General features: G+C 49.4%; 1 protein-coding gene across 1 annotated transcript in view; it reads left to right on the top strand.

Moving 5' to 3' along the window:
* Positions 1–18,360, top strand: part of Zhx2 (zinc fingers and homeoboxes 2) — a 160,734-nt gene that overhangs the window by 126,359 nt on the left and 16,015 nt on the right. The window contains exon 3 of the mRNA XM_059247598.1: positions 15,480–18,206. Within this exon, the coding sequence (XP_059103581.1) occupies positions 15,683–18,202 (2,520 nt within the window). The 5' untranslated portion in view covers positions 15,480–15,682 and the 3' untranslated portion in view covers positions 18,203–18,206. The remainder of the gene's footprint in view (positions 1–15,479; positions 18,207–18,360) is intronic.

Raw genomic sequence — 18,360 nt, 5'->3', positions numbered from 1 at the left:
CCTTGTAGGCGTGACCATTACCGAAGCCTCAATGGGGGTTGGAACTTGCAGATCAAAGCTGGAATGGCTACCCACTACACCCTTGACTGAAGGTCAGCTCTCCGTTCTCAAAAAAGGTGGACCCCTTGGGCCTGGCACTCAGCTTTGGGAGGAACACAGTGGAGTGGTATGGGAGGAAGGGAACTTCTACCAAGCCAACCAGACCCTCTCACTAAACTCTGGCCATTAATAAGATAACCAATGCCATAGCCAGATTGGCCTCGTACTGTAAAGAATGCATAGACTCAAGTTCCTAACACCACACACACACACACACACACACACACACACACACACACACTTCTGCCCCTCGTATCCAATGGCTTCCATCACGCTCAGAAGGAAACCCATCAAAGGCCCTGACTCTCTCACCTCTCCTTTAATCCCTTTCCTTGGGTGGTCGGCACCTCCATAATGCTCTTTTTCCTTCACTACTCCAAGAGTCTAGCTAGCTCTAAATCTGGCTGCTGCCCACTCCTTCCCCCTCCCCCCATCTACCGGGAGAAAGCTGGCATTCAGTGGCAGTTCCGATACGTGCGAAGGGGACTCCTCGGCGATGGTGGCTACACGTCAGATAGCCTTGCCTTTGAGAATCTGGACTTCTCAGAGGAAATGGCTCTGCTTTGTTCTCTGCCTTGTCTGCTGTCTCTAGACTGGCTGTAAGTCATCAAAAGTGTCCGACCATGAGGAGGAAGGTGCAGAGAGGCTACAAAGGAAGACAGTGTGGGGTTTGGTAAGAGCCCTGGAATTGTGCCTTGGGAGTTCGAGGGTCCAAGAGAAGGATGGGAATGGGATTCAGAATAAGGAGCCACCACCAGTCATTACCCAAAAGGGGGGAGGATGGAGACTTGGAGAAGAGGTGCATGGTGACAGGCACAAGACAGCCAGAATAGAAAAGCATGTTATATGATTTAGATGCAAGGTCCTAAGTTGGAATTGCATCCCCCTTGTGGGTTATTTGGGGGAGTAGAAACTTAATCTGACTGTGGCCTTTAGAGGTGGGCTATGGAGAGTGATTAGATTGGAAAGATCATTAGGGCAGGATCCTTAGGATTAGATCCTGGCGGGTTTATAAGAGGGTGAGAGACCCGAAAAACCACACGCCATGCATGCACTCCATGTCTCTTTCCAGGTGATACTCTGCATCACTTCAGCCAGCAAGAAGGTCATCACTGCAGCTGGGCATGGTGGTGCATACTTGTAATCCTAGCACTTGGGAGGTGGAGGCAGGAAGGTCAGGGGTTCAAGGCCAATGTTAGCTACATAGTGAGCTCATATAGCTCAAAGCCAGCTTGAGTTTATGAGACCCTCTCTCAAACCACACAGAGAGAACAGAAGGGAGGCAGGGAGGAAGGGAGGGGAGGAGGAAGGAAGAAAAGGTGAGAGAAAGGGAGAGGGAGGGAAAGGTGGAAGAAGGAAAATGCTGACACCAAATGTGGCCCCTTGACCTTTGATCCCCAGAACTGTGACCCAAAATCTCTTTTCTTTAAAAAGCACTGTGTCTTGGGTATTTTGTCACGGTAATAAAAGCCAGACTAATCCACCATGAAAGGAAGCAATGTCATTCAATCCCTGTAATCCAGCAAGATGGGAGGATGGCTTGACCTCACGTGGAGCCATCTAGAAGGTTATGAACAAATAACAGAGCACAGGAGGGAATGTTCCAAGTGACTCTGTGTTGTCATCCTAAGTGATAGAGCTTGGGGTCCCCAAGAAAAGGAAGTCAGGTGACCATTTTACTTAGAGCAAGTACAGGGCTTGTCCTAAAGATAGGACACTTCTTTATTGTCTCACGCCAGGCTGTGGCGCATGCTTTGTCTCCATTAGCCACATTGACTCCCAAAGCAATCTCGTGAGGTTCATTTCTTGTTCCCCTCATGAAGCAGATGAGAAAACTCGGATATCCTTTTGTCCCTAGACTTCTCTTTTCCTCCAACCAACTAGCTGTCACGATGCTCTTCTAACTTCTCTCCTGTGACTGACACAGGGACAGAAGCTCTCTCTCCGTCTGTGTGCCATCCTCAGCCCATGCCCTTGGTCATTTTGCCTGGTCTGTTCCATCAAGCATGGCCTGGCTTCGGTCTCTGCTCCAGTTCAGCAGGCAGGCTCAGCACTGTATCTCCTGTGCAGGAGAGGGATGGAAACAGCTTTCCTGTTCACGGCTTGCCCAAGCGGGTGTGACGAGGCTCTGAGACGAATCCTGATAGAAATCCACTTCAGCCTCCCTTCGGGGCCTTGTGAGAATAACAGAGGTTCTAGCATTTCCTACTGTGGGCAGCAGGGTCCTGGGCCGTGTGCAAACGGATAGGTGTGAATATGTTCCGTGACTGGCATTCACAGCAGAGGCCTGGGGGACGCCTCTTCTGTCAGCATCCTTATTGTTGGTGGTGCAGAGGAATGGGGGCCACGGGCCCAAAGGAATAGGAGATTGTCCACAGGAGAGCAGTGACTCTCAGACCTGCTCAGAGATACAAAAAGAGAATTGTGCAAGAGTGGACTGCCTGGGGGTTCTTCTCCAAGTTTAAATGCAAAGCATACCTTTCTAGAATGCTTCCACCCTATGGCCAGGCAGGGGAAGAATTCTGATGCAGGTGATCATGAAAAGGGCTTTTTCTTCCTCCTTTCTGCTGAATCCAAGCACTGGAACCTCTCCTCGGTTTGGGAATAGAGAGGATGTGGGAGCATTCAAATGGGAAAGCATGCATATACCCTCACTCCCCAAGCCTCGCTGCACCTCCAGGCCTGGTCCATTCACCAAGACATCCATTCAGCAAAGTCCGCTAACACCCTCACCCGCCCAGCCCAAAGCAAGGTGTAATCATAGATAGCCTCCTGCTTGCCATCCCAATAGCTGCTTTTGGTTGGGTCAGCCCAACTCAATCTTTCCCTAAGATACCAGAGGCCACCTGCCAAAAGCCTCTTGGCCTGTGTAACGTTGTGTGGGCTGTGACATCCCTTTGCTGTTCTCAGCCCTGATTCCTTAGCACATGCCTAGTCAGATGCAGGTGCTCAGGTACAGTGCAGCCTGGGCACATCCTTTCTCAGGCGACATCCCTCAGGCCTGGATGAAAGGCAAGTCCTTCTTCTCCCTGTGTTGGCTCCTTCTCCGTGTCTAGGGGAACTGTCGGGTCTACATTCGTAAACAACTATTTCTGCCTTCTTTTTGAGAGGCTCTAGTCACCTCATTTAAAATGGCCTCTGAGTCAAGTCAACCACGCCTCATTAAAAAAAAAAAATTTTAAGTGAGACCTCTGACCTCCACACACGTGTGAAAGTAAAGGTGTTTAAATGTAAAAATGGGAGTTGAGGAAGGACTAGAGAGAAGGAGGGAGGGAAGGAGTGGGCAGGGGGAGGCGGGTAGCGCCATTGTACCCAGTATCTCATTTGTTCCTCTCCAAAGTCCTGAGACAAAAAAGCAATATTTGTCGAGTCAGCATAGAAGCAGATCTGGTTCTAAGGCCTCCAAGCAAGATCCTCCACCTCACAGAGCAGACATCTAACACAGGGGCTCCTGCTATACACCCCAGACACTGATTTCCTGTTAAACCATGGGAAGTCTCCAGGGGTTCCTATCCCAGCTGCCGTACACATCTCCTGCAGAGCCTCAAAGACGAAAGTCTAATCCTGAACCCAAGATTCTGCTGATGGATGTAGAGTGTTCTGAGCAAAGGGGTATGTCTCAGATGTGATTTCCAATCCCCAAAGATCCTCCTGGGAATCAATGAATGGGAGAAGATGGGGTGTAAGTCAGAGCCCAAGATGGCTGAGGCAGAAGGTCCAGAGCAGAGATGACGGCGGCCTGGAAGGCAGCAGGCATGGGGAAAGAGATGGAAATGAGTCATGAGGCTGGCTTGGAGACTGAGGGAACAGGACAAGCTAGGGCACATCTCTGTGAAGACGGTCTTCCTAAAATATGGAGCAGAGGCATCCACTGTCCCTACTGGGGCAGTGCGCAGAGGCTGAAAGCGAGAGTCCTTGGTTCTGTGGCTCTGGTCAAGCAGGGTTGGGAATGCCAGCTCTTTGCTCAATCCTATGAAGCAATGGCTGTGTCAGCGTGGCTGATGGGAGCCTCGCCTCTGCTCTGCTCTTCCTAGAGGCTGGGGAAGGTGGGCAAGGCTGCAAGAACATCACAGGTGTTGGCCAAGCTCAGCATACCCTTGGATTCACATCTGTGGCCACCAAAAAAAATCTCCGTAAGTGAAGTAGTTCAAACCCTTCCGGGAGTCAGGGGTTGAAGGTAGGTTCCCTAGACTCACACCAAGGTGAGGCTTCTGAGGGCCAGGAGGAAACTCTTCCTGCCTCTTCCGGCTACTAGTGACCATCTTGTATTCCTTAGGTTGTGACAGCAGTTTCAAACCATGGGAACATAATTAGCTCCCATGGGCACTTCTCCTTCCTCTACTCCCTTCCTACGCCCTCCTCGGTCATTATTATTGCACCTCCCTCTGTCCTTCTCAGAAGGACACTTGGGACCACATGCGAGACCCACCTAGGTGGTCCAGAATAGCCGGTCCATATCAAGACCCCTAGTCACATTGTCCAAGTCCCTTTTTCCATACACGGCAAGATTCCCAGTTTCCAGAGCTTAGAACCTATATATCTTTGGGGTCCATTTTTCAGCCTCCTACCCCTGTGGGTCCTTGGCAAAGAAATCTGAAAACACAGCCTGTGAATGCAGTTTGAATCTGCGTAGTTGTGTGTGTGTGTGTGTGCGCGCGCGCACACACACTACTATTGAGTGAATGGCTTTGTGGAGGAAATTCAATCCAAGAATAAGTGTAAACTCTCAGCCTTGATCCTGAGTCTTTGAGATGAAGGGGGGGATGAAAGTGTTCAGGAGAAAGCTGTGGGTTTAGGAATGCAGAGGATCAGCTGGAGGGGGCTGGGGTGGGAGGGAGGGAGAGATCTGACAGACAGAATCCAACAGCTGCCGAAAAGCCCTGTCTCACCCTGACACGTGCCTGGGGAGCAGAGAATGCACAAGGCTCGCCGGGCTCCGGGAAGATGGAGTGTGCGCAGATCCCCCACAAGGAGGGAAATGAAAAGGTTACACAGGGATTGTCAATATAACAAATCCCAGGAGCGTCTCGGCCTCTCTAAATGTTTTGATAGCAGAATTTGATGGGCTGTAAATCAGAGCAGGCCCGTCTTAAACATTTGATAGTGCCTTATTTATTTATGGATGTGACACATAAAACTAGAATTGATTCCCTCTTCTTTCAGTCTCAGAGATGTTTTTTTCCTCTGCTTTAGAAACACCTCACTCCTCCCTCAGCCCTGGAGGTGGAGGGGTCTTGGACACAATGGGAACTGCTAGGATTCTTCCCACACAGTAGCTTTGCCTTGGGACGGGGGTGGGGGGCGATGATCAGGAATTGACTCTTTCAAAATAGGTCTTCATCTTTAATTGTGTTTTTTAAATAAGATTATTGCTCAGAGAAAATGGGAGAGTAAAGGGGTTCCATGTAGAAGAGTAGCAGACACACAAGACGATTTCCTTTGACGGGCATCAAAGGCCACCTTGACCTCTCCCCAGGGACTCGGGTTGACCTTGCCTCTGTTATTCCGTTCAGCAGACATAACAGATTGCATTTGTTTCTTCGGTATCCCTGACAACTTCAGAGCATCTCAAGCATGACTGTCCCTCTTCCATGCATTAGACCTCCTTAGGGCAGGAACCTGGGGTCTCATTCCTGATGTCTGAAGCAGACACTGACATTGTACATGCAACAGTGAACAAGGGACTGAGAGGAAGCAATGAGCTGTGAGCTCTTTTCCAGGGACGTGTGTGTGTGTGTGTGTGTGTGTGTGTGTGTGTGTGGTGTGTGGTGTGTGTGTGTGTGTGTGTGTGTGTGTGTGTGTGTGTGTGTGCATGTAGAGGTCAAGGGTCAATGCTGGGTATCTTTCTTGATCTATCTCCACCTTAATTTTTGAGAATCTGGAACTCATCAGTTGACTAGATTGGCTGGTCAGTGAGCCCCAGAGATCTTTCTGTGTCTGCCTTCCCAGAACTGGGATTATAGGCATGCTCTAAAATGTGGGTGCTGGGGATCCCCTCTCAGGTCCTTGTGCTTCACAGGAAGCACATTGCCGGCCAAGCCATCTCCACAGTCCCAGCTTGCTTTAAGACAAGCTTTAGGAGCTGAGCTCAACCATGATGTTTCATCCTGTCATCCAACACCCAGCATTCTGCCTCCTGTTCACCTGTGAGATCATTATGGCATTCTTTCCCTGTTTCTGTGCCCTCCTCCCAACTGCCCATCACTCCCCTCAGTAGTACTGTATTCCACCCTAGTGTCATCTCAGGGAGCTTGGCCTGCTTCTTCTAGGCTCAGCTGCATCAAAGAACATCACTTTTTCACAGGACAGAGTTGGCATCTATTCAAACAGCAGATGCCAAGTAATGTCCTATTGCCAAGGCTTTCAACATGACCTGTGTTTAGGAACGCAGCTTCCAAAGCCATGCTCCCAAATGTTTGGGGTTGATAAGTTTGGGCTAGGTCTCAAGAACTGGTGGTGTTTCAAAAACCCCAAAGTGCTGTGTGATGGCACAACAGCCATTTTCCTGACCTACCTGTACATTTCAAATTTAGACTTAAGACAGACTGGAAAAAAGTCAGAAAACTTAGACATGAACTCGGGGTTACCGTTGGCCTCCTAAAATCAATGCCTACCGTGCAGATGAGAGAAACGGTAATAAAGACAGAAACAGATGGACAAGTTGGGAGCTGGAGCTTAGAGACAGATCCAGGAGCACTGATGTCTGCATCCAATCCCTCCCCTCCCCATGCCAGCACTCTGTCACCCAAGACCCCGCCCAGTCCAAAAGCCTTGGGATAGGTAGTCATGTTGCAACTTTAGAACACAGAGGAGAAACGTCTGCTCCTTCTGGAATGATCTACCCTTGATGAACTGTAGCCCAGTCCACTAACAGCTCTGTCAGAAAACCCAGCAAAGCTAAAAGCATCCTTCCGGACTTCGATGTCTTGAGGAGATGCTCCAGCCAGAGCTCCCAGACAGCCCTGTTATTTCCTTTGACAGCCTCAGTGCGAAACCCTGAAATGAGAGGTGGCTCCCGTGAAGACCCCAGGTACGATTTCCTTCTCCCTGGCCTCTGAGCACCGATGCCCCAGGCTGGGCTTTTTCAGAGCCTCTGGCCACTGCTTGAGTCTCCCATACTGGAGACCTGCAGAGAGGAGCCTCCAGCAGGGATTTCTCACTCCCTCGAGTGTCTTCCTTCGGAGTCAAGAACCTAGACGTGACTCTCAAGCTGACCTCCAGGCTTCATGTCAGCCCCAGAGAGCAGTCTCCAGGGCTGATCTGGGGCTTAGAGATCACTTTTCCTTCCTTACAAACTTCAGGCCACAAATAGCGAAAAGTCGGGAAATGCCACCACCTTGACTCGAGACAAGAAAGTGGGGATAACCGTGGGAGTGTGCCAGCCCAGGGAGTCGTAGACAGCCTTGCTACTGGAGATGAGACTTGACTTAGCAGCAGCACTATCTACAGCAAACCCTTAGTAAATACAGATTCATAAGGTCTGGTCCAGGTTTACTGACCATAATCTGCCTTTAGAAAGATCCTCACAAGAGTTTGTAGATAAAGTTTGTGTCCCGGTTCTACTGTTTCATGCTCTTCAACATTGACCATGAACTAATCTCTCTGAGCCTTAGTGCCCACAAAAAGTTTTAGAGAAGTGAAACTCAGTTTTTGGCCTACACGATCCTGTAATGAACATCGACTGTCCTTGCTGGGGAAATGAATATGGGAGAATCTAGTGACGCCTGCGTAGGAAAACCACACTGAATGGGAGAAAGTTTTAGATGGAAAAAAAAATGAAGCACACTCAGCCTATTCAAAGAAGCATAGAGGCTGTGGAGGAAGGTGTCTCACAGCACCCTGGATCTTGACTGTCTCTTTTGGCTTTGTTAAGATGACTGACCACCTTCTGGGTCTCAGTGGTCTTACCCTCATTGATCAGGCCTCTCTTCCTGCCAGCCTTGCCCCAAAGCTGTCTCTGAGAACCTTCTACCTCTTGGACCCTGCCTGAAAGGCTGTGCCCCTCCATTGCCGCAGAATCAACCCCGAGCTCCTTAGTGTCACTGGCTAGCCCCAAGCCTCCTTCCACCCTCAAGGCTTATCCTTGTCATGCCCGCCCCCTCCATGAACCTTTACTTTATTTTCCTTGTGCTTATCAGCCTAGGAGGATTACAGTCATCAGATTGGGACAGATGACACTTTCCTTTCCTGCACCTAGGAAGTGTACCCTCCCATATTTGAAGGTCTACTCACTAGAGGAGGCTCTTGGTGCAGTGCCAAGTGCCCTAGGGCTGGACAGCATCTGTTCAGATCCCGGCTCTGCTGAGAAGTGGCTGTAGGTTCTTAGTCAAGACGCTCGCACTCCCTGGTCCTAAATTCTTCTGGGTCTGTCGTGCTATCTCCATCTCTCTGTCTCTCTGTCTCTGTCTCTGTCTCTCTCTGTATGTCTCTCACACACACACAGAGGCAAGGTAGCTCACTGTTCATTTGAAGTGAGTATCATCAGTGTGCTAGCATGCTAGGGGGTATGTCTGTGCCCAGTTCAGGCCCTTAGGAAAGTCAAAACCCACAGCTCACCTGCCACCCATTCTAGATGGGACTCTGTAGCTCAACGTGTATTTTACCCATTTATTTATTCATTTCTATTTTTTAAGATTCATTTTTATTTTTGTGTAAGCATGGGAGCCTATATGAGTAAATGTGTACCATATACATGACGAGAGCCCACGGGGCAGAAAAGGATGTTGTATCCCCTGGAACTGGAGTTTACAGGTGTTTGTGAGCCACCATGAAGGTGCTAGAAACTGAACCTGGGTCCTCTGGAACAGCAGTAAGCACTCGTAACCTCTGAGCCATCCATCCCTCCCGCCTCCCCATTCGTTTCTATTTTTGCCCAGCTTTGACCACAACATCTCAGGCTCTGCTCAGAACACTTCAGCTTCCATGCCAGTGAGTACTGGATACATGGTGACAATCCCAGCATTGACCATGGCTCACATGTTCAGACACATACCCCAAAGTCTTGGCTCTACAGACCCCCTGACTTTACTGTGCAAGAATAATGCTCCCCAAGGCAGTGTTTCTCCCAAGCCTCCCAGTGAGACCTGAGAGAGAATTCCCCAGGGGCTCCATCCATCAGGATCCGTCTCCTGTTTCGTTCTTTATCCTTCCTTTTAATCTACTCTGGCTTCCATGCTTGCTTGCTGAGTGAGATTTGGAAGCTAGAGTGTGTTCTGAACCACAGTTTTGGAACAGAGAGAAACTTAGTGCCGATTTCATTACAATTGTCCTTATCTCTCAGGCTCACTTAGCAGATTAGAATCATTCTGGTACTTTCCATAGAAATAGTCCTTTGTCCCCTCACACCCCTCCCTGCACCCACTCCTGACTGTTGTCTCTGTTCCACATAAAGGAAGTCTCCTTTTGCTCCCTCTCCTTGGAAAATTATAACTCAGATGCTCCAAGCTCCTTGGCCAGTGGGTAAGAACTGAGCTACATCCTACTGCATCAACAGTGCCCATGGAGATGTTGGAGGCTTCCCCTTCCAGTGTTCTTCCACTTACACAGCCCAGCACCCACACACTGCATGTACACAGACACATGCACACACTGTCGAACATTCCTGAGAGCTTTTACCATATCTCGCCATTCTGTATGAACTACAGTCCTCACAAAAGGTTTTTGCCATTCTTCTCATTCTGTTACCGGAGTCATTATGGTCAAAGCCTGACCTTGCCAACCCTAGCAAGCTAAGATCGACCACCTGTCCTCAACAGGCCCATTCAAGTGAAAAGGAGAGAAAGGAGATTTATTGGATGCAGCTATACCGGGAAGAAGAGCAAATAAAGAAGTCCAGTGTCAACATCCTACTCTGCCCAAGTCTGCCTTCAGAGCACTAATGTGAGGTCCAGGTTTAAATAGAGGGCAAGAGCTACTACGCACAGCTAATCAGTCCTGGTCAGGGTATGGGCCCACCCACCATGGCAAGTTCGATTCCTGCCTTCGGGTCTATCCCTCAGGTTGTCAGCACTATGTGAAAGCTCTTTCTAGGAGAGAGACCTTGCCTCTAACTGACACCAAGGCCTCAGCCTTCCCCTTCCTTTGCGTGGTACTAGAAGAAAATTCCAGTTCCTTAGGGTCCATTGTCTCATTAGTCTCTAGCCAGAGAGGTGTTATAGGCACGAACTGGACTAGACTCTTATGTGTCAGAGTGAAGACTAAGAAGAGAGACACACGGATACTGTAGAAACAGGGACAGTTTATTGAGAAATAGAAAAGATCTCTGAGCCTAGAAGGAGGGCCAGCGAGCTGGAGAAGGTTACGAGGTCAAAGTTGCCCTCGATTCCAGCCCCATGATGGGTGAGTCTTTGTGGCTGTGCTGTCCCCCACATTCTGCGTCCTGTGCTTTTCTCGTACCTGCTCTATCCTTTATATGTAGCCCCCCCCCCCCCATGGGGAGAGGTTTGTAGTCTTCTGCCAGCTGCTTTCTTTCAGGTCAGTCCTGGTGCCTCTCTCTCCTCCCGAGTCTCCTGCCACAGATGGATACCGTCTGTCTCTTAAGACTGATTTCACTCCTTCCAGGACAGTTGGTTGTGGCACGGCCCACGAGACTGTCCCCGGTAATGGAAAATGCCCTGTGGTGGTAAACATGGCAACCCCTCCACATGTGGTTCCTGAGCCCCCTCACTTGAATCCAAAGAAGCCACATGTGGCTGGTGGCCACCACATCGAACAACACAGATCCAGAGTGATGTGCAATCCGTAAGTAAACGGGTAGCTATGCCCTTAACCACACAATAGACCAGTACAATGTTAGTTGTTGGAAAGGGCTTTGAAGAAAGCAAAGCAGAGTGGAGAAGCAGTAATGAGGAGAAGGTTCACTTGCAAAGAAGCGAGCGTCAGGAAATCCCTCTTTGGAATGTTCTGACAGAGGCTCTGTGGTGAAAGTGACACTCCTGGGTGGAACAGCTGGAGTGTGTCAGCAAAGCCGAGAGGGCATGGGTCACAACATGCCCAAGCTTGCAGGCTGTTACAGAAGAGTGGAGTTCACTGTGATGCGAAACCAGAGAAGCCGCAAAAACCACCCAGGACCAACTCGGATCCTGACCCATACATCCCTCTGTTGCTCCAGCAGAAGATTTGCGGGTGGCTGCGGTAGGAATCCAGGTTAGAGATCATGGCAGCTGAGCTGAGAGCTAAAAAAGACGCCTTTGAACCCTGGAGTCAACAGGACTGCTGGTGAATCGGCTGTGTGGAGAAGGCCAAAAGATTCTAGGCCCCAGTGAGCAATAATAGAACCCTTGATGGACTTGAATGCTCATGTATACAGCACATGTTTGAGAGAATGGAACTCCAAGGGAGGCGGAGGCTGGAAAAAGCCAGTGTCTGTATACAACTGGACCTTAACTTAAGCGTCCGCTCCAGCAGCCCCAAGAAGCTGGCCCTGGCCACCCATCCTGATATGCCAATTAAAGAGATGAGTGATGGCGAAAGGCAGAGAGAAGTTTTAATTAGTGTGTTGGGAAGAGCAAAATTAAAGGAGTCTAGTGACCACAAGTTCATCTGATAGGAACTGACAGGAGCTTTAGGTTTAAAACGAGGGAGAATTGGGGCAAAAGGTGTGTAATTAAGTAGCCTTGGTCAAAGTGTGGTCCCGCCCATCATTGTCTGGAAGGTGATGTAATAACAAATGCATCTCTTAATTATTGTTATGGTCTGAATTCTTTCAGAATAATCTATCCAGCATGTAGTCTCTCCATCATACATCATGGCTCTCACCTTAGGATGGTCCATCCTAGAGGATTTGCCGTTCCTGGAATCCAAGGTGGCTGCAGCTTTAGGACAATGACTCTTTGTGCCTTCATCGTAAAGAAAGCTGAGACAGCTCAGATAGGCAGGCATGTCTTAATGACGATCATGCCTGGCCGAGTCAAATGGGAGTCTGAGTCAAAGGAAGACAGACGGACACAGAACGAAGGCAGAGGTGTCCCGAGTTCCTCCTGCTCCAATTACCTCTCATGCCTGAGGAAGGAATCAGTGTTTTTTCAGCAAAATCAGCTTCTTGGTGTCTGTTGCAAGGATGGTCAATAGAAGGACGTGGTCGCCCTCTGTTCTGCTTTTCCCATGGCCTCTCCTTGCTGCCGCTCCTGAGGGACCTGCCTCCACTGTAGATAGAGTGCTCCAGCCTGAAAACACCAGTGTCCCAGTGTCAGAGGGATTGGCCTTTGGGGATCACCAGGGGGCACTGACTGTCTCCTGAGTCCTGGGGCACTGGCCCTCTCTTGAGTCCTGGGGCACTGGCCCTCTCTTGAGTCTTGGGGCACCGGCCCTCTCCTGAGTCCTGGGGCGCCGGCCCTCTCCTGAGTCCTGGGGCGCCGGCCCTCTCCTGAGTCCTGCTCAGTGTGGGCCCTGAATCTCAGCATCTCAGAGTTGCCCTTTACTTGCGTTCTTCCCTTCTGCCCTTGAGCCCTGTCCTAAGTGGGGCTCAAAGGCCAATGTGTTATCTCATCTCTTCACTTCTCCTAGATGTCAGATATCCTTGTCCCTAAACACCCTCTTCTCTGTTCTAAATATAAAATCACATTGAAAGTAGCCACAGAGTAAAAGGCATTGGGATGTCAGCAGTGACCCAGCCCAGGAGTTCCCTAGAGTTCTGGTGACATGCCCTGCGTCCTAATAAGCAAATTGTGCCTGTGGCCCAAATTAATATTTGTTTAATGCGGTTCCAATCAAAACTCTAATAGGGCTGTATTTTACAATTGATTATGATTTATGAAATAATCAAAATAACCAAGGAAGCATTCTAGGGGGGAAAAAAGAGGAACATGGAGGAACCACTCACTCAGCTGGATATTAACATGTACTCCAAATATCTAAAAAGAAATTAACAGTAAGCCCCAGTAGCTAGACAAGATGTGCAGACTGGGCAACTGGGAGCAAGCTGTAGTAAATGTAAAATGTAGTGTGTGGTGAGGGTGGTTTCTTACGCCCTGGTGAGAATGGGTTATATAACACACGCTGCTGAGGTAATGGGGGAATACTCAAGGAAAAAATGGCTGTACTTAACTCGAGAGTACTATACTTAACTCAGGATAAATTCAATACTAGGTGACTTAAATGTAAAACAAAATCATTAAGTTGGCAGGCCATGGTGGGGCAAAGCCTGTAATGCCAGCACTTAGGAACCCAGGAAAGAAAGGCTGCTAGAAGTTTGAGGCAGGCCTGGGCACCATAGCACGTACCAGGCCAGCTGTGACTAATAACAAGGCCCTGTCCTAAAAAGCAAAAGCAAACAAAATTAAGCCAATAGACTCTAAAGACACCATAAATCCGTTATTAGGACTCAATATGATTTAAGTAAATGTTCTACATGCAAAAAGAGAAAACATGGATTAATATATCTCACCAGGAAAAAAAAAAAAACAGAATTTCCAAATATGAAAAAAGCCACAAGAGGAAAAATGTATACATTTGTTATTTAAAATGTAAGGTTTCTACATGTTAAACATATAAAAATACTCTCCAAATAGCTAAAAGGTAGACTTTTAAAAATTGCAGCAGGTGTAATAAAGCATTTTTACAAATTAGTAACAAAACCACTGAGCACCACAATATGAAAGTGACATAAACAGGAAATTCACCAAAGAGAGACTATAAATGGCCAGGAAGCGTTTGGAAACAGTTTAGCTTTAGTAGTAATCAAACCCACAGAAGTAGGTCAGGGAGATGGTTCAGTGGATAAGGCCACTCACTGGGTTCAGATTCCCCAGAACCCACACAAATCCACTTATGGTACATGTCTGCCATCTCATCACTCCTATGGAGAGATGGAAAACAGAAACAGGAGAATCGCCAGAAACTCTCAACCAGCCTGCCTGTTGTACGTACCAGTCAACCAGAGACCCTGTCTCAAGCAAAGCAGAAGTCGGGAACTGACATCTGAGGTTGTCCTCTGATTGCTACACAAACGCAGTGGTGATTGCACACCTACACACACACACACACACACACACACACACACACACACGGGGTGGGGGGCAGCAGAAGGAGGAAAGGGAGTTTTGTCGTTGTTGTTGTTGTTGTTTAAGCGTAAGGGCTGAAGAGATGGCTCACCAGTTAAGAGCACCCACTGCTACTCTACAGGACCAGGGTTTGGTGTCCAGCAACCACATTATAACTCCAATCACTTATAACTCCAGCTTCAGGAGATCCAACACCCTCTTCTGACCTCTGCAGGTACCCATACATACATCCACACCCAAACACATACATATAAATAAAATAAATCTTTGCTCTAAATCACAGAAGCATATTGAAACAGTTTTCCTATCTAACTGTCAAAGCCTTTTAGTGGTGGTACTTCATGTAAGCTGAGTTGGGAGTCACACTTTCTCAGGCATTGCCAGAGGAAAGGCCATCTGAGGCAAAAATGCAGTCATGTGAGTCAAGAGAACCATCTCTAGGCCTGTGTCCAAAGGCAGTTCATTCCAGCCCAAATTGAGCCAACTATGATGGCACATGCCTGCAATCCCAGCACTCAGGAGGCTGAGGCAAGAGAACCAAGACTTCAAGGCCATCCTAGGCTACATAGGGAGGGCAAGGCCAGCCTGGACTATATGAGAGACCCTGTCACAAACATACATACAAAACAAGTGTCACATCCCTGTAATGTAATGTCATGCTGCCCCTTTAAACGGAAATGGGGTACTGCTTGAGAGAAATAAGCAAAGGACAGTGTTTGGATTGGTGGCTTACATTATTCTCCTTTATACTTCTTTCCCTACATTTTGTATACGCTTATGCTTTTATGATACGAAGTGGTATGTCCCTGTTTTTGTTTAGGTTTTGGTTTTTTTTTGGGGGGGGTGTTTTTTGGAAACAGAATCTTACTATATAGCCCAGGCTAGCCTTGAACTCAAACCCTTGATCTTAGTGCCTCAGCCTCCTGAGTGTGTGGACTACAAGCACGTGCCACCACACCGGGCTTTCTTATCCATTTTCTAACGCCATGGAAACCCATTTGCAGGCCCTAGTCAGGCGTCTTGCTTCTGATGTTCCCCAAATAAAAAGCAACTTGTAACACCTTGCTTGCCCCGCGCCCCCGACTCTGCACTTCTGAAGATCCTGGTATCTTTGTTCTCTTTCTGTAACGGTGTCTCTGAACACGGAGACCCCAACCTTGTTTGCTTAGTGTTGTTCCTCTTTCTTCCCGGAGAAAAGAAGAGCACGTCGGCTTTCATGTTTCCAATCCTCACCCACCCGCCATCAGTGCTTACATGTGTGTTTGATTTGGCGCCAGTTGGGGTGGGTCACGGGAACAAGCCCAAAAAAGAAAAAAAAAATTGCTGGTTTCTTTTGCATTGTGAAGAGTCACTGACTTCAGCTCTGTGCTTGTCCCACAGACATGAAGCTGCCTGGTGTGCCCGGAGATTGGTACAGTTACGATTTTCTGTGCTGAAACCGTTCTGAAAACTCCAACAGAAGACTTCAGTGTTCAAGGCAAGCCAAAGGCATTTGAGAGGGAATTAAAGCCAAAAGCCAAGAATTTCACTGTCCTGGCCCCACCCACTCCGAAAAGAAGTCATCGCCCACAGGCCCGGCAGCAATGGCAAGCAAGCGGAAATCTACGACTCCGTGCATGGTCCGGACATCCCAAGTAGTCGAGCAGGACGTGCTGGAGGAGGCAGACAGGGCCAAAGACAAAGGAATGGGCATGCCGCCGCAGTCCGATGTGGCCAAGGACAGCTGGGCAGCAGAACCTGAAAACTCGTCCAAAGAAAATGAAGTGGTAGAGATGAAATCTATGGGGGAAAACCAGTCCAAAAAACTCCAGGGTGGTTATGAGTGCAAATATTGCCCTTATTCCACACAGAATCTGAACGAGTTCACAGAACACGTCGACATGCAGCACCCCAACGTGATTCTCAACCCCCTCTACGTGTGTGCCGAATGTAACTTCACAACCAAAAAGTATGACTCCTTATCCGACCACAACGCCAAGTTCCATCCGGGGGAGACCAACTTCAAGCTGAAATTGATCAAGCGTAATAATCAAACTGTCCTGGAACAGTCCATCGAAACCACCAACCACGTTGTGTCCATCACGGCCGGTGGTCCTGGAAGTGGTGACAATGACCCCGGGGTCTCGATGGGTAAAATCCCCATGATGAAGACAGGAAAATCGAAGGCAGATGCCAAGAAAGTGCCCAAGAAGCCTGACGAGGCTGCCCCGGAAAACCACATGGAAGGGACTGCCCGCCTGGTGACGGATACAGCTGAGATCCTGTCCAGACTTGGAAGTGTGGAGCTCCTTCAAGATTCACTGGGACATGTCATGCCTTCTGTACAGCTGCCACCAAATATCAACCTTGTCCCCAAGGTCCCCGTCCCTCTGAATACTACCAAATACAACTCTGCCCTGGACACAAATGCCACCATGATCAACTCCTTCAACAAGTTCCCTTACCCGACCCAGGCTGAGCTCTCTTGGCTAACAGCTGCCTCTAAACACCCAGAGGAGCACATCAGAATCTGGTTTGCCACGCAGCGCTTAAAACACGGCATCAGCTGGTCCCCGGAAGAGGTGGAGGAGGCCCGAAAGAAGATGTTTAATGGTACCATTCAGTCAGTACCCCCGACTATCACTGTGCTTCCTGCTCAGCTGGCCCCCACAAAAATGTCACAGCCCATCCTCCAGACAGCCCTGCCGTGCCAGATCCTCGGCCAGCCCAGCCTGGTGCTAACTCAAGTGACGAGTGGGTCGACGACCGTCTCTTGCTCCCCCATCACACTTGCGGTGGCTGGAGTGACCAACCATGGCCAGAAGAGACCTCTGGTGACTCCTCAAGCTACCCCTGAGCCGAAGCGTCCACACATCGCCCAGGTGCCAGAGCCTCCTCCACCCAAGGTGGCCAACACCCCCCTCACCCCAGCTAGCGACCGCAAGAAGACCAAGTTGCAGATTGCGCACCTCAAGGCAAGTTTTTTACAGAGCCAGTTCCCTGACGATGCTGAGGTCTACCGCCTCATTGAGGTGACAGGCCTTGCCAGGAGCGAAATCAAGAAGTGGTTCAGTGACCATCGTTACCGGTGTCAGAGGGGCATTGTCCATATCACCAGCGAATCCCTTGCCAAAGACCAGATGGCCATGGCAGGCACCCGACACGGTCGTACCTATCACGTATACCCAGACTTTGCCCCCCAGAAGTTCAAAGAGAAAAGCCAGGGACAGTTGAAAACCCTGGAAGACAGCTTTCTGAAAAGCTCTTTTCCCACCCAGGCAGAAGTGGAGCGGCTGAGGGTGGAGACCAAGCTGAGCAGGAGGGAAATCGACTCTTGGTTCTCAGAGAGGCGCAAGCTTCGAGACAGCATGGAGCAGGCCGTCTTGGATTCCATGGGGTCCAGCAAAAAAGGATCAGATGTGGTAGCCCCCAATGGTGCTCTATCTCGACTGGACCAGCTCTCCGGTGCACAGTTAGCTGGTTCTCTGCCCAGCCCTTCATCAGCAATGATACAAAATCAAGAACAGATTCACCTGCTCAGGAGCACTTTCGCGAGAACCCAGTGGCCCACGCCTCAGGAGTACGACCAGTTAGCGGCCAAGACCGGGCTGGTCCGAACTGAGATTGTGCGCTGGTTCAAGGAGAACAGATGCTTACTAAAAACTGGAACCTTGAGTTGGCTGGAGCAGTACCAACAGCATCACCTGTCAGATGATCACGGCCGTGACGCCATATCAAGAAAAGCGGCGAAACAAGTGGCTGAGAGCCCAAAGAATGGAAGCGAGGTGGCTCAACAGTACGCCAAGGACCCCAGAGCGCTCTGCGAGGAGGACTCCGACAAGCTGGTCCCCAGGGTGAAAACTGGTGGCGAGCAAGCCAAGGACTGTTTGGCAGGCAAGCCCTCAGAGGCCGCCTCAGACAGGTCAGAGGGCAGCAGCCGAGATGGCCAGGGCAGTGAGGACAACGAGGAGTCAGGCATCGTGGACTTTGTGGAAGTGACGGTCGGAGAGGAGGACGCCATCTCTGAGAAGTGGGGGAGCTGGAGTCAGAGAGTAGCAGAAGGCACAGCGGACCGGGCAGACTCCGACTCGGACGGCGCCCCTGCCGAGGCCGGCCAAGCCTAGACAGGTAATCCTGCCTGTTGACTCCAGAGGATGGGGAAATGCAGATTTCCGTTTTTTATTGGCACATTCATATAGATGGAGGGTTCCAAGATGCTGACTCTGACAATATACCTTTTTCCATTAATGTGTTAATTGTCCATATATGTTGACACAGATCA

This window comes from Peromyscus eremicus, chromosome 20 (genome assembly GCF_949786415.1).
Source record: "Peromyscus eremicus chromosome 20, PerEre_H2_v1, whole genome shotgun sequence".
Lineage (NCBI taxonomy): Eukaryota > Metazoa > Chordata > Mammalia > Rodentia > Cricetidae > Peromyscus > Peromyscus eremicus.
The sequence above is the reverse complement of the archived record's forward strand: the minus strand, read 5'-3'. Positions and strand labels throughout refer to the sequence as shown.